The following is a 13,838-nucleotide window of genomic DNA, read 5'->3' on the forward strand; positions in this document are numbered from 1 at the left end:
ATTATCCAATATTATGCTTCCTAATTTTGTTCTTATTTGTTGAAATAACACATAAATGATAGATCATGCTCTCTTTGTATTTATTTTTTGTTTCGTTTCATACGGCAATGACACTAGAGTTATTGAATCAGGAGGTTGCATCCGCCCCTGCACTATACATTACAGATATTTGATAGCTGCATATAATATTTTCAAAATGACAGACAAATTCTTCTGGGACTATGTAGTTTGCCAACCAGAATTCTGAATATTAACTAAAGCTCTGTGAACATTAATTAATAAATAGCTCTGCAAGGAGCAACCGGAATGCAGCTGAATCACTCAACAGGAGAGGCTGCATGTGGGAAATACTGAGTATCAGATGTTTTAGAAATGTGTACCAAATAGTGGAAAAGAGCAGAACAAGAGTCGGGGCTGCGGGTAACAAGAGATAAAGGACAAGGCCAGAAAACTTTGGCTGAACTGAGGACTGATGATCTAAGCAGTGTCTGAGAGTCTTCACTACAACAAGATAATGGAACCGAAAGATAAGAACGTTGGGAACATTGGGTGATAAACAACAGAAAAGGAATAAACAAGTGCTGTATATATATGGCTGTGGGAAGGGAAATAAAGTGCTTTTTACCAGCAACTGTTTCAGTTGTCCTGTAAGCCAGCCTGCTAGCAGCAACAAATGGTGACCCCGATGTGATAGAATTCTGTGAATTTGGTACCACGGATGGAGGAAGAAATAGCAGGGACCGCCGCTGCCGGTGTCCTCCGTTCAGGTGAGGGACCAGGACGCCCTATTGAGGCGGGGGAGCTCCCACTGAAAGGTGAGTGGCGGGGAATATCTCTCATAATGGGAGCGGCAGCATCGGCAGATGAGCAGGCCGTGTTTAAGGTCTTAAGCAATCTGCTTAATAACCAGGGAGAAAAATTTTCCCCAGAAGCTCTTCAAAAATTGCTTCGGTGGGGAAGGCGACGGGGTTTCCTGGTTACTGCAAAGAATGTGTTTGACTTTTCTGCATGGAAAGCATTGGGGGAAGACATGTGGGACTCGGTGGGGGCCGGAAATAAAGAAGCTACTGCCTTGAGCCCTACCTGGCGGACTGTTCATCGAGCCGTTACCATCGCAGCAGCTCAGGCAGGGGCGCGTATTGCATTACGCGAGGCATTAGAATCATCAACGAAAGAGGTCTTCACGGTAGGAGCGAGAGACTTTTTTGGTAAAACAACGCCTGCGATTCCTTTGGCGCCATTGGAACCCAGTGAGGTACCATTGCCCGTGGAGGCTGACGACTCGGATCAGGACGAACCGATGGCCGTGGATCGGCCATTGTCGGGGGAATCATCATCGGGCAATGTAGAGAACCCGTTACAAGGGAAGTCAGGATTGCCACCCGCGGTTGTGCCATCAGCCCCTCCCCGACAAGTTCGGATTACCGACTTACCTGAAAATGGAGAGTTTGATAACTTGACGCAGGAGCAGATAATTCGGCGGTTCTATAAGGAAGGTATTGCGGCTCAACAGATGATGGACGAGCTGGATAGAAAGGAAAACAGATCGCAAGGATCGTCACGATCGCATTTGCTGCAACAGCTTCAAGAGCAGGGCATACCTGACCCCTCACAATAGTCCCGTGGTTGCCAGCTGTGTGGGCTTTATGATTGTACGGAGCACCTCACTCCCGAGGGAGAGTTGCGACTGACAGCAGAAGAAGAATATCGTAAAATTCATGCCCCCGCTACGCAACCGGTTCGACCAAAAGTGAAACCTCCGCTGCCTATGTATTCTTCCATTAAACGAGGACAAGAAGAACGGGGGACGGGGGTGATTTGGAGGGATGGGGGGGGAGGAGCGGGGCCTCCTGACCCAATTAAGCGCTGGCATGGATTGATAAAGGATGCTATAATTGAAGGGGAATTTTTGGATGCTATGCCAGCTACGTTCCCGGTTTCAGTATCACAGACCGGGGCTAGAACATGAGTACCGTTAGATTGGAAACTGATGAGGGAGGCTCAGAAAGCTATTATGGCGTACGGCTTGAAAAATCCCGTATGTACAAGCGTTATTAGAACAAATATTCTCAGGGCAAGCGATGTGTCCCTTTGATGCCCAGAAATTTGCAGATATGTTATTAACACCCAAGCAAAGATTATTATGGAAGGATTCATGGAGAAAGAAGGCTGAGCACGCGGCAGTGCTTAATTTAGACAGACCCCGGGACGACCCTCTCCAGGTAGCATCAATAGACATGTTGTTGGGACAGGGGCGATTTGGAGATCCTCAGCTACAGGCGCGATTGGTACCCCAAATATTACAACAGTCTCAACTTTTAGCATTGGAGGCATTTAAGGAGCTCCCTGATTTGGGCACCCCTTCACCCCCATATTTAACAATCACGCAGGATATGGGCGAATCCTTTGCCCTCTTCTTGGATCGTCTAAGAACGGCATTGGATAGGACCCCTAATTTAACACCAGAAGCCCGATCGGTGCTAGGATTAGATTTAGCCCTTCAAAATGCTAATCCCACGTGTAAGAAGATTTTGGTGACTTTACGAAAATCGGCCTCCCTAGTCGAAATGATTGAAGCCTGCACTCGTGCCCCCTTGGTGGAGGAGGAGGATAAGGCAAAGATTCATGCATGCGCCTTGGCGGTAGCCTTGAAAACCTCCAAGCCGAAATGGCGAAAGGGAAGGGAGGGGGCGTGTTATCAGTGTGGGAAGATGGGTCATTTAAAACGGGATTGCCCAAAGAAAAGAGGTCAGCCACAAAACAATGCACTTCCCTCCCCGTTTCCTGGGACGTGTAATAGATGTGAAAAATTCGGTCATAAAGCTACTGAGTGTCACTCCTGGTTTAAAAAGGATGGGACCCCTTTGTCGGGGTTGGGAAACGCCTCGCGGAGCGCCAACCGGCAGGGCGTGAGGACAAACAATCCTCCGGCTGCTTGCACAGCCTCTGCAGGGCAACTTCCGGCAGTGCCGGAGTTGATTTGGCCACCGCCACCGACGTTACATTAGAGAATGATGAGGTAAAACTTGTCCCTTCCGTGGCCTCTGGACCGCTGGGGCATGGGCTAAGTGTGTTGTTGATTGGCAGATCATCTTCTTCCCTTAAGGGGCTCTTTGTGCTTCCTGGGCTAATTGATGCTGATTATAGAGGGAACATAGGGATTATGGTACGAGCTATATGCCCGCCTATTACAATAATGGCCGGAACTAAAATTGCACAATTAATACCCTTTCGAGCGATTGTTCCTGTAAAGTCATCCCAGATAAGAGGAACTGGGGGCTTCGGGTCGTCCAGTCAGGTAGACCCCACACCACTCACAACGGCATTTGTTTTGTCAGTGGGATGGGATCGTCCCACCAGATTAGTTCAATTTAAAGGCCCAGATGGTGCTTCTTTTGAGCATCAGGTCCTTGTCATACTGGGGCAGATGTGACGGTGTTGCCCCTGCAAGGTTGGCCGGCGACATGGCCACTTCGACCGGTAACCACACCTCTTCAGGGCATTGGCGGACAGCGTGAGCCCATGCTGAGTGAATTTTTTATTGACATTACTGATGCAATCGATAATACGTTAAGGGGGTCAGTCCGCCCTTACCTTGTCGATACAACTATTTGGTTGTTGGGGAGGGATTGTTTGAGTCAATGGGGGGTGGTGATTAGCTCCCTCCCTTTCTACTAGCGGCCGCTGAGGAGCGGCCAACCCTGGCATTGGAATGGAAATCCGATGAGCCAATTTGGGTTGCTCAGTGGCCGCTGCCAACAGAAAAACTTGCCGCATTAACAAAACTAGTAGAGGAGCAGGTACGTCTTGACCATCTAGAACCCTCGGTTAGTCCATGGAATACACCTGTATTTACTATCCTAAAGAAATCAGGAAAATGGTGCTTGCTCCAAGATTTGCGTGCCATTAATGCTATTATGGTCGATATGGGTGCTCTACAGCCCGGTTTACCTGCCCCGTCCATGCTCCCCTCGGGGTGGCCATTACTAATCATTGACTTGAAGGATTGTTATTTTACTATTCCATTACACCCGCGAGACAGAGAGCGCTTTGCTTTCTCTATTCCGATGGTAAATCGTGAAGCACCTTCCGTACGGTATCAATGGAAGGTTTTGCCCCAAGGAATGAAAAATTCCCCTACCATCTGCCAGCTCTTCGTTGCATGGGCAATACGCCCAATCCGAATGAAGTATCCCCAATGGAAAATATATCATTACATGGATGATCTTTTATTTGCGGCACCCGTAGCTTTTGAACACATGGTTATTACGCAGATCACCTTTATGTTAGCAGAAGCTGGTCTGTTTGTGGCGCCAGAAAAGGTTCAGACTAAAGCCCCTTTTTTGTATTTGGGACTTCGGGTCACTGACTGCACCGTACGCCCCCAACAATTACAAATCTCTCCTCATGTTCGCACACTGTATGGTGCACAGAAACTGCTAGGTGAACTGCAATGGCTTCGCCCCCTTTGTGGCATCACAAATCAGGATATACTTCCTCTTCTTCCTTTATTAGAAGGGGGAGAGCCCCGGGAGATAAACGACAACTGTCGGTATTACAGAAGCAAGCATTACAACGAATAGGGCAGAAGGTGGGGGATGGTTATTCTGGGAGATATCGGGAAAACTTACCCCTCGTGGTAGCGGTCTTTAGCCTAGATGCAGTATTGGAAGCGCTATTATTTCAATGGGATACAAGGGATAAAGACCCCCTAGTCGGTTTAGAATGGATATTTCCACCGTGTAAAAATGTGTGTACGGTAACTTCCAGAATTGAGGCAATAGCCATGCTAATAGTGCAAGCACGGAAGAGAGTAACTGTAATGACAGGATGTGATCCGCATCAGATTTTGTTGCCATTTTCCAAAACGATGATTACACATCTGTTGATGTATAACACCGTGTTTGCTGTTGCCCTAGCAAATTATCAGGGACAATTGAGTTGTCATTACCCTCCCCACCACCTGTTTTCTTCCCCGTTGCACTTGGAAAAACACCTTATGAGACAGGAGAATCCAGTGACAGGAATAACAGTATTTACCGATGCGGCGGGGCGAACAGGGAGAGCAGAGGTAGTCTGGTGGGATGGACATACTTGGGCCCATAAGAAGGTTATTAGCGAGGGGTCGGTACAGATATTAGAACTCCTAGCTATACTTTTGGCATTTGACCACTGGAACCAAGAATCGCTCAACGTGATGAGCGATTCTAAGTATGCCGTGGGGTTAGTAAACAGGTTGGAGAGAGCTATGCTGGGAAAGGTTCATAATCCAGCATTGCAAAAGATACTCTTGCGCCTTTGGCATCGACTCAATGAAAGAAAGTATCCATACTTTGTAGGCCATATAAGGAGCCATACTGGCCTGCCTGGATACTTAAGCACGGGCAACAATCAGGCGGATGCACTGGTGGGATCCGTGGTAGTACCCAATCGGTTTGAGCAAGCTCGCCTGTCTCATGGATTTTTCCATCAATCTGCGAAAGCCCTAGCGCGACAATTCTCTCTACCTATATCCCAAACCCGAAGTATTGTAGCCTCTTGCTCAGAATGTAATAGGTTGACACCTACCTTTCCCGCCGGGGTCAATCCCCGAGGTCTAGAGGCTTTAACATTATGGCAGTCAGATGTCACCCAATATAACCAATTCGGAAAGCAAAAATACATCCACGTGTCAGCAGACACCTTCTCTGGAGTTAGCTGGGCTACACCCCACGTGTCCACAGGCAACAAGGATGTGATAAAACATTGGCAGGCATGTTTTGCTGCATTAGGGGTGCCCCGATCGATAAAGACAGACAATGGAGCTGGATATGTGGCCAGGTGCACCGCAACCTTTTTACAAATGTGGGGGGTAACACACAAAACAGGGGTGCCAGGCAATTCGACAGGCCAGGCCATTATTGAACTATCTCATGGTACTTTGAAAGGAATGTTGGATAAGCAGGCACAAACTGGACAGGATGCAGTAGTTCAGACACCAGCTGGGCGATTAGCTAAAGCGGTATATGTCCTTAATTGGTTGCAACCTAGTAGTGCTGATAACAATCATGTTCCAATGCAAAGACATCTAGGAAGTATTGGGATAGAACATGAGCAGAAGAAACCTAAGGTGAAATGGTTTGACTATGCCTCTCAACAATGGAAGGGGCCAGCACAATTGCTAACCTGGGGACGGGGTTATGCTTGTGTCTCCCTTGATGTAGGTCCTCGGTGGATACCTGCGAAGTGGGTGTGGCCCTGGATAGAGGTCCTGGGAAAAGATGAAACTGCAGCTCCTGTTGATAGCCCTATGGCTGCTTTGGCCGGCCTCTTCTCTCCCTACTCGAATTGATCCACGCCAGAATGTGTGGGTAACATGGGCAAATCAGACGGGGCAGTCATCATTTTGTTTGTCAATGGCAACACCAACAGACCCCTTTAGCACATGCCTTATTGGTTACCCTAGTATAAATTTGGAAAGGTTTCAAGGTTATGTAAATAATAACACTATTTTACAATCAAGTAATTATAATAATATTAACATTAATGCTACTTGTTATAAAATGTATAATGGAGCACCAGGAGCATTATGCCCGGAAGTGGGTTGGGAACTTCTACAGGGAACTATTATAAACTCATTAAACCGATCTTTGTACAATCCCCCGCAAGAGTTAACCTTATTGGGGTCCCTACCAGCTACAATTAATAATACTAATAATTATTCGATGGGTTGCATTGAGTTTGGAGGGCAATTTCCTGTATTATATTACAAGTATGGATGGAAGATGAATATGTCAATGTATCATAATATGCAAAATCTCACTCCTGTGGCTTCGTTTGTGGTAGGCAATTACTGTCACACTGGTGGGGCTAATATAGGTATTCAACTACCCCCTAAAGGAATTTGGAATAATGGGTCTGCAAAGGCCCTACCGCCGGGTACCTTCCTTATTTGCGGGAATCGTGCCTGGCAAGGTGTTCCTAGTTACCCTATAGGCGGACCATGTTATTTGGGCAGGCTTACACTTTATGCCCCTAGTCGTAGAATACTTGAGCCTACAATTAAATCGTACAAAAAGGGCACTGGAAGATTTTACCCCGGATTGTAAGGATACGGTGAATTTTTGGGACACTCCTTCAAAAGTATTTGCAGCGTTTCTTGCCCCTGGTGTTGCTACTATGGAAAATGCTTTTAATTTAGAGAAATTAGCTTGTTGGAGTATTAAACAGTTTAATTTAACATCTGAAATATTAACTGCGTTATTAACCGATATAGATAGCATTCGCCATGCAGTTTTACAAAATCGTGCTGCAATTGATTTTTTTGTTATTAGCACATGGACACGGATGTGAAGATTTTGAGGGTATGTGTTGTTTTAATTTGTCAGATCATTCTCACTCTGTTCATGAATTACTTGCAAAATTAGAACAAAATATTCATAAGCTGACAAAGGAGACCAACCCTATTTGGGATTGGTTGTCGGGATTTGGATGGCCTGTTTGGATAACATCGTTGTTGCACACCCTTTTGTTAATTGGTATCTGTATTTGTATAATTTGTTTGTGTGGTCCATGTACAGTTCAATGTATGCGTTGGGGAATGTCACGGATGATTCAAGCTGCTTTTAAACAAAGAGGGGGAGATGTGGGAAATACTGAGTATCAGATGTTTTAGAAATGTGTACCAAATAGTGGAAAAGAGCAGAACAAGAGGCGGGGCTGCGGGTAACAAGAGATAAAGGACAAGGCCAGAAAACTTTGGCTGAACTGAGGACTGATGATCTAAGCAGTGTCTGAGAGTCTTCACTACAACAAGATAATGGAACCGAAAGATAAGAACGTTGGGAACATTGGGTGATAAACAACAGAAAAGGAATAAACAAGTGCTGTATATATATGGCTGTGGGAAGGGAAATAAAGTGCTTTTTACCAGCAACTGTTTCAGTTGTCCTGTAAGCCAGCCTGCTAGCAGCAACAGCTGCATTGTGAGGGAGAAAAATGATCTCAGTCTTCAGTGCACAGGCAGTGCTATGACACAACTGGACTGGAAGGGAACCCAGTTAATAAGGGAAAGATCCCAAAAAGAAGGTAACCAGTGCAGGGAGAATGTACTGCTTACCATTAGCTTACAGGAGAAGGCTTATGGGAAGAAAATGGTGGTTACATGAGACAGCAGAATCAGAGATTCAGGTACTACTTATGAACGAGGCAGAGCTTCTGGAGCAAAAGCAGAAGGGTCACTGGAAATGACTGATAGATTTTGAGAATACATGCATAGCTGCCAGGCAGGATATAATGCTGATGCCATGATTAACGGGCATGCACTTGTAGGACATTAGTTTATTGTAGTGCATTACAATGCGCAGTTCCAATGGTTATTGTTGTCAAGCCAGTATTGTCTCCAGATATGTTGATTTTCCCTTTTTTAATATCAAAGGATGTCTGATCTAAGTATTAACTGCTTAGAAAAGTAAATTTCTTTTTAAAACTGAATAGTTTATCTCTTGAACATGACCAAAAATAATTTAAAAACTCAAAATACCCTGTTTTGATCCTTTAGGGTACCAAGAAATTAATTGCCATGTAAATCAGTCTACTGAGTCCCAAGATAAAAGTATGACAACACAGAAATTGAGTGAAAAGTCCAATGCAAACTAGAAACACACTGGAAGTTGAATATGTCGCTATTTATATTGTTGTAAAAGCAGTGCATGACTTGCAATTAAATTTTAACATTTTGTTAAGTTACTTAGTTCTAGTAAATCATTTCGCATAGTGCCAACTCTGCTTTATAACACCATGCTAGTAGAATGAATGTTTAACTTACTCTGAATTCAGTCTTTCTCTGGAATACAAAATGATCCAACAGCAACTGTATTGGAGTGATAGTGCCATCAGTCTTAGTATGATATTATCAGAGGATTTCTCATAATTCAGCTCTTCCAAAGTCTACAGCAAAATTAGCACAAAAAAGGTAAATAAATTGAATATATTTACAAGGCTGCTGTAAGATTTAAAATGTGCATCACTGTAATGTAAACTTTACAGTTGAGAAGGAGCCTTATTAAGTGGATAAAGCTCACTGGACTGGAAGCCAGGAGACCTAGATTCTATTCGGACTTTTATTCTGTGTGAATTTTGGCAAGTCAATTGACCTCATCATGCCTCAGTTTCCCCTTTTGTAAAATGGGGATATTTATGTACTGCACAGGTTTGTTCTTAGGCTTACAGAGAACTATAAAAGTGCAAATTATTATTATTACTCTTTACTTTAATCAACCTATACGGATTACACTATGGATATACTGGATTTATAAAGTACAATGTGGCTAAATACTACGCTGTAAGAGGGTGTAGATGTGTTCTGTTTTCAATATTAATATATGATTTTATACTCAATTTATCTTGCAATATCAGTTTTTCTAGCTGTAGAGTTTCAGTCGTACACTGACTAGATGAACAGACAAAGAATTTTAATAACAAAGTGCATATGATCATGTTCAGTTGTTCAGACCGTCGTGCAGGGCAAAGTCTTCTCTACATAAGTATGTATATCTTGTTTACATGAAAGGAATTAACATTCATATCAATGAGAGGATATAGTCATGTATAACTTGAATTGTTCACTATATATTTTCAATTATACAACCCCTTTTTCAAGTGTGGGGTCTTTAATAATAAATATTCTCAAAATCACTTCAGGAATTTTAGAACAGAACTGATGACAGGGATAATGCAGGTCAACATTGCAGGTATTCTATTATCAAGCATAAGTGTAGAAAGAAGATATAATACAAGATCAATCAGTAAATACCTCAATGACGTAAACAGAATTTTGGATTCATTCAACTATGGAATAACTTCTGGGATGAGAAGCTATTAGGATATGAAACTGTCATCTCAAGGAGGGGGTTAAAAGGAACAACAAAAATGGCTAGATGGCTGGAGAGACTGGCTTACAAGGAAAGATTAAGAGATGTAACTGAGTGCGGAATTTGACCATGTTGGTCTAATTTTGTACCTCAATAATTATGGCAGTGCATTCATCTATTGTTATCACGACATATCGATCTGTACCTCCAAAGAGCTGTAATGATTCACTGCAACTTCTCTCAACAAAAGTAATATTGTACCTACAGAATTCACAAACTGTCAGTAAATTTAATTTCAGTGAAATGATGAAATCTTCCTAAAAGGAGAGGAATGTTGTTGTGAACCCCCCAACTATACTTCAATTAAGACATATATATTCAAAGGTCAAAAATCAATATAGTGAGACTTAAATATTTCAATATTTATTCTGTTAGGTTTAATTCCACATTCATTTAATATTACCTTGATGTACTGCCATATTCTGCACAGGAGGTTGCAGTTTCATGAAACAACATTATGTAATGCAGAGACTGATATTTATAAGTCAGCAAAACATTCCGATGTTGAAATTTGCAGTGTAGCAAAGTCAATCCTTTTAACTTCTTGTTGAGAAGCTATAGCTGTATTACATTGCCTCTGACAACTAAAAAAGATTTTAGCAACCTGATAGCCATTCCTTCCTCATTTAGGGCCATATCCCTCCTCTCTACCACTGTGCAGCACAGAGAGACTGAAAGGAGTGAAATTCCCCTCTAGTGGCCCTCAAATTGCCAGAGTGAGGGAAGTGAACCAAAATAGCATCCACACTCCTTGTGTTAGTGAAAGACCCTTTGAATGAACACCACCTGCTCAGGGCTCTGAGAGAGTCAGTTGATTAGAGGGGGAGCCACTCTATGGGGCATCATCCTCAGCAAACACAAGGGAGCTAAAACTGACCCTGCCAGCATTAAGTCACATAAGAAACTTGCACCTTTTATGATATCCAGTGGAAAAAACGTATGTGTCCAGATATTCTTATCTGTACACTTGGAGGCAGTGTGACTGGTGGCCTGCTGTGAAATTCCAGAATTCTTTGCTGATCCATTCAATGGTTCCCCAATTCCAGGGAAATTTAGGTAAAAAGCACTGACTGGGTCTCGGGCTACTCTGCCCACAGTTAGTCTGTTGGGATCCTGGAGATGGGCAGGCAGAGCTCAGTGCTAAGAAGAACTCATTATGTAAATTATTAAATTTTTAAATACCGAAATTAAAAATGTTGGTTTTGGACTGTTAAATTGTTATTAAGAACAAGCTAGAAACTGTTTTGTCGTTCTTCTTCATTGTGCCTCACAGTCAATATCAAACCCGGCAATGCTTTTCAGCAAGATGCCACCACTAGCACTAGGCTTAAAAGGGCAAATTGTAATTAAACACTTCACAGAAATACACTTCATAATTTTTTTCCATAATGAAAAGTGCTGTTTACTCTGTGAACTTTTAGACTGTTGGGGAAAACAAAATGGATACTGACTGGTTTCAGAGTAGCAGCCGTGTTAGTCTGTATCCACAAAAAGAAAAGGAATACTTGTGGCACCTTAGAGACTTAACAAATTTATTAGAGCATAAGCTTTTGTGAGCTACAGCTCACTTCATCGGATGCATGCAGTGTATCTCACGACAGCTTATGCTCTAATAAATTTGTTAATCTCTAAGGTGCCACAAGTACTCCTTTTCTTTTTAAAATGGATACTGTTTCTGTTAAGAATAACAACACACCTATGCAGTGCACTATTTTCAAACCTTCAGAATTTTGTTATTGTTATAAAGGTATTTAAAGAAATTGAAGGCGCTAGTACTCATTCAAGATTATGTAAATGCCCAGTATCCTATCTTCTGACAGTGGCCAATGCCAGGTGCCCCAGAGGGAATGAACAGAGCAGGTAATCATCAAGTGATCTACTCCCTGTTGCTCATTCCCAGCTTCTGGCAAACAGAGGCTAGAGACACCATCCCTGCCCATCCTGGCTAATAGCCATTGATGGACCAATCCTCCATGAATTTATCTAGTTCTTTTTTGAATTTAAAGTAGAAGGGACCACCAGATGATACAGTCTGACCTCCTGTATATCAGAGTCCACTAAACACCCCCCCCCCCACTAATCACCCACCAAGACAACAACCAGAAGTAGACCAAATTATAACAGTCCTCAGGAGACTAAACTCTTTGCATGCCACAGGGTGAGAATACAAAGTTTGAACATCCAAAACAGTTTTTGACTTTGCTAACTTTTAAAATAACATTAGAAAAATGGGTAGCATCAGAAAAATGGAACATTTTTGTCTTCTAATATTTAAAGTAGTCCTGGTAATTAAAAAAAAAAGCAACAAGCAAAATACTTTTATGAAAACTTTTTAAAAAAATATTAAAATTTTTTTTTATTTTCCTAGGCAGCACCCAAGCATAACATATTTCAGCTCAAAGGTGATTTTTGGAGAACATTGTAGGACTGAAATAAGAATTTGGAATAAAAGCGCTATTTCACTATTAACATCTCTTTTATCAATATCAGTAGGCCACATTCTGCTCTGATTCACACCCATGTAACACCACTGACTTCAATGAGCCATGAATGTGATTGTCAAATTTGTCTTGTCGTCTTCACTATAATGCTAACACTGTAATTGCTAAGTGAACAGATAGCCTCATCAACCAACGAGATGATAAGTGCATTGGAAATACCTAAAATAAATAGAATTGATTAAATTCAGGGGCCTCATTTCAGAAAAATTCTAGGGGAAGAAAAGTTGTGTCAGCATATAGAACATTGTATGTGATTATATTATATCCTGAAAAATCAGTGGGGAGGGCCAAAGGGGAGCATACAGACCTATGAAAAATCAGGAGGCAAACACCTGTCTGGTGGAAGGGCAAATGCCCACATTGTCCCATAGCAAATGAGGCCCCTAATTAAATTGACAGATAGATGCATCAATAATCAGGTCAATTTCACTTACTTGGATTCTAGAAGCTGAAGGATTTCTGGTGCGTTAAGAAGTCCTTCAGATGTCAGAAACACATACGGAATTTGTACCTCTAGAAGGAAGCAGCCAAAATTTTCACCTGAAACATTTTCAGATTTAAAGATAAATAATGTAACAGTTTCACAAAACAGGGAATGTAAGAGGTGATAGTTTTAGGTATTCAAATGGACGTATCTTTTTGAAAATGTAGACTATATATATCTTCATTAAAAATATTTCTGTTGAATTTTCTTCTTGTGTGAGTAGTTTCAGATTCTAGAAGACCCTTCCTAGTTTTGTCTTGTATTCCCCCAGAATTGAAGCAAGGCTCTCACTGCATGAAGAACACTGGATACAGCCTCTATCAATGCTGAACTACCAGATATTCAAAGAGGTTCTCTCAGGAGCTCAATGCAATTCACTCCTTATCTTTGCCAGGATTGGGCTCAAATCAAAACTTCTTCCTATCTTACTCCTGTTATGTACATAATTCAAGAGACGATCTAGCTCAATATGCTTAGCTTTAGTCATTATTATTATTATTATTATTATTAATTATTATTATTCTCTCTCTCTTTCATGGGCACATATTTGTAAACATTTTAGAGAATACAAATCCCTTTTTTAGGTGCAAGACCAACCTTTCATTTGAATTCTAGGAGGCATTTACTTACCCACTACAAGTGTTTCTGGAAGAGTGGTTTTAAAAGTTATGTAAGTAATATTCAAATTTTTGCACAGCTCATTCCAACAGGAGTTCTCTGTATAATCATATTCCACCACTAATGAGAAAAGTGTCCAAGGAAAGTCAGCTCCAATGTGCTGATTATGTACAATAACACAGGAACATCTACTCAGACTGAAAGAGAAATATCCAGAAAATTATCTTTCAGCCTGATTACTCCCAGTACAAAATAAAAACTCGCAAACGTGTAACTTGAATAGACAATGTCAGTTGTTTAAAGGATAATTTAAAAACTGATTTT

General features: G+C 42.0%; 1 protein-coding gene across 1 annotated transcript in view; it reads right to left on the minus strand.

Moving 5' to 3' along the window:
* Nucleotides 1-13,838, minus strand: part of SHOC1 (shortage in chiasmata 1) — a 129,302-nt gene that overhangs the window by 23,556 nt on the left and 91,908 nt on the right. Inside the window, exons 20-23 of the mRNA XM_043514997.1 lie at nucleotides 13,527-13,711; nucleotides 12,847-12,952; nucleotides 10,001-10,112; nucleotides 8,807-8,928 (exon numbers count right to left, since the gene is read on the minus strand). Of these exons, the coding sequence (XP_043370932.1) occupies nucleotides 8,807-8,928; nucleotides 10,001-10,112; nucleotides 12,847-12,952; nucleotides 13,527-13,711 (525 nt within the window). The remainder of the gene's footprint in view (nucleotides 1-8,806; nucleotides 8,929-10,000; nucleotides 10,113-12,846; nucleotides 12,953-13,526; nucleotides 13,712-13,838) is intronic.

The sequence above is a fragment of the Dermochelys coriacea genome, chromosome 5 (assembly GCF_009764565.3).
Source record: "Dermochelys coriacea isolate rDerCor1 chromosome 5, rDerCor1.pri.v4, whole genome shotgun sequence".
NCBI lineage: Eukaryota > Metazoa > Chordata > Testudines > Dermochelyidae > Dermochelys > Dermochelys coriacea.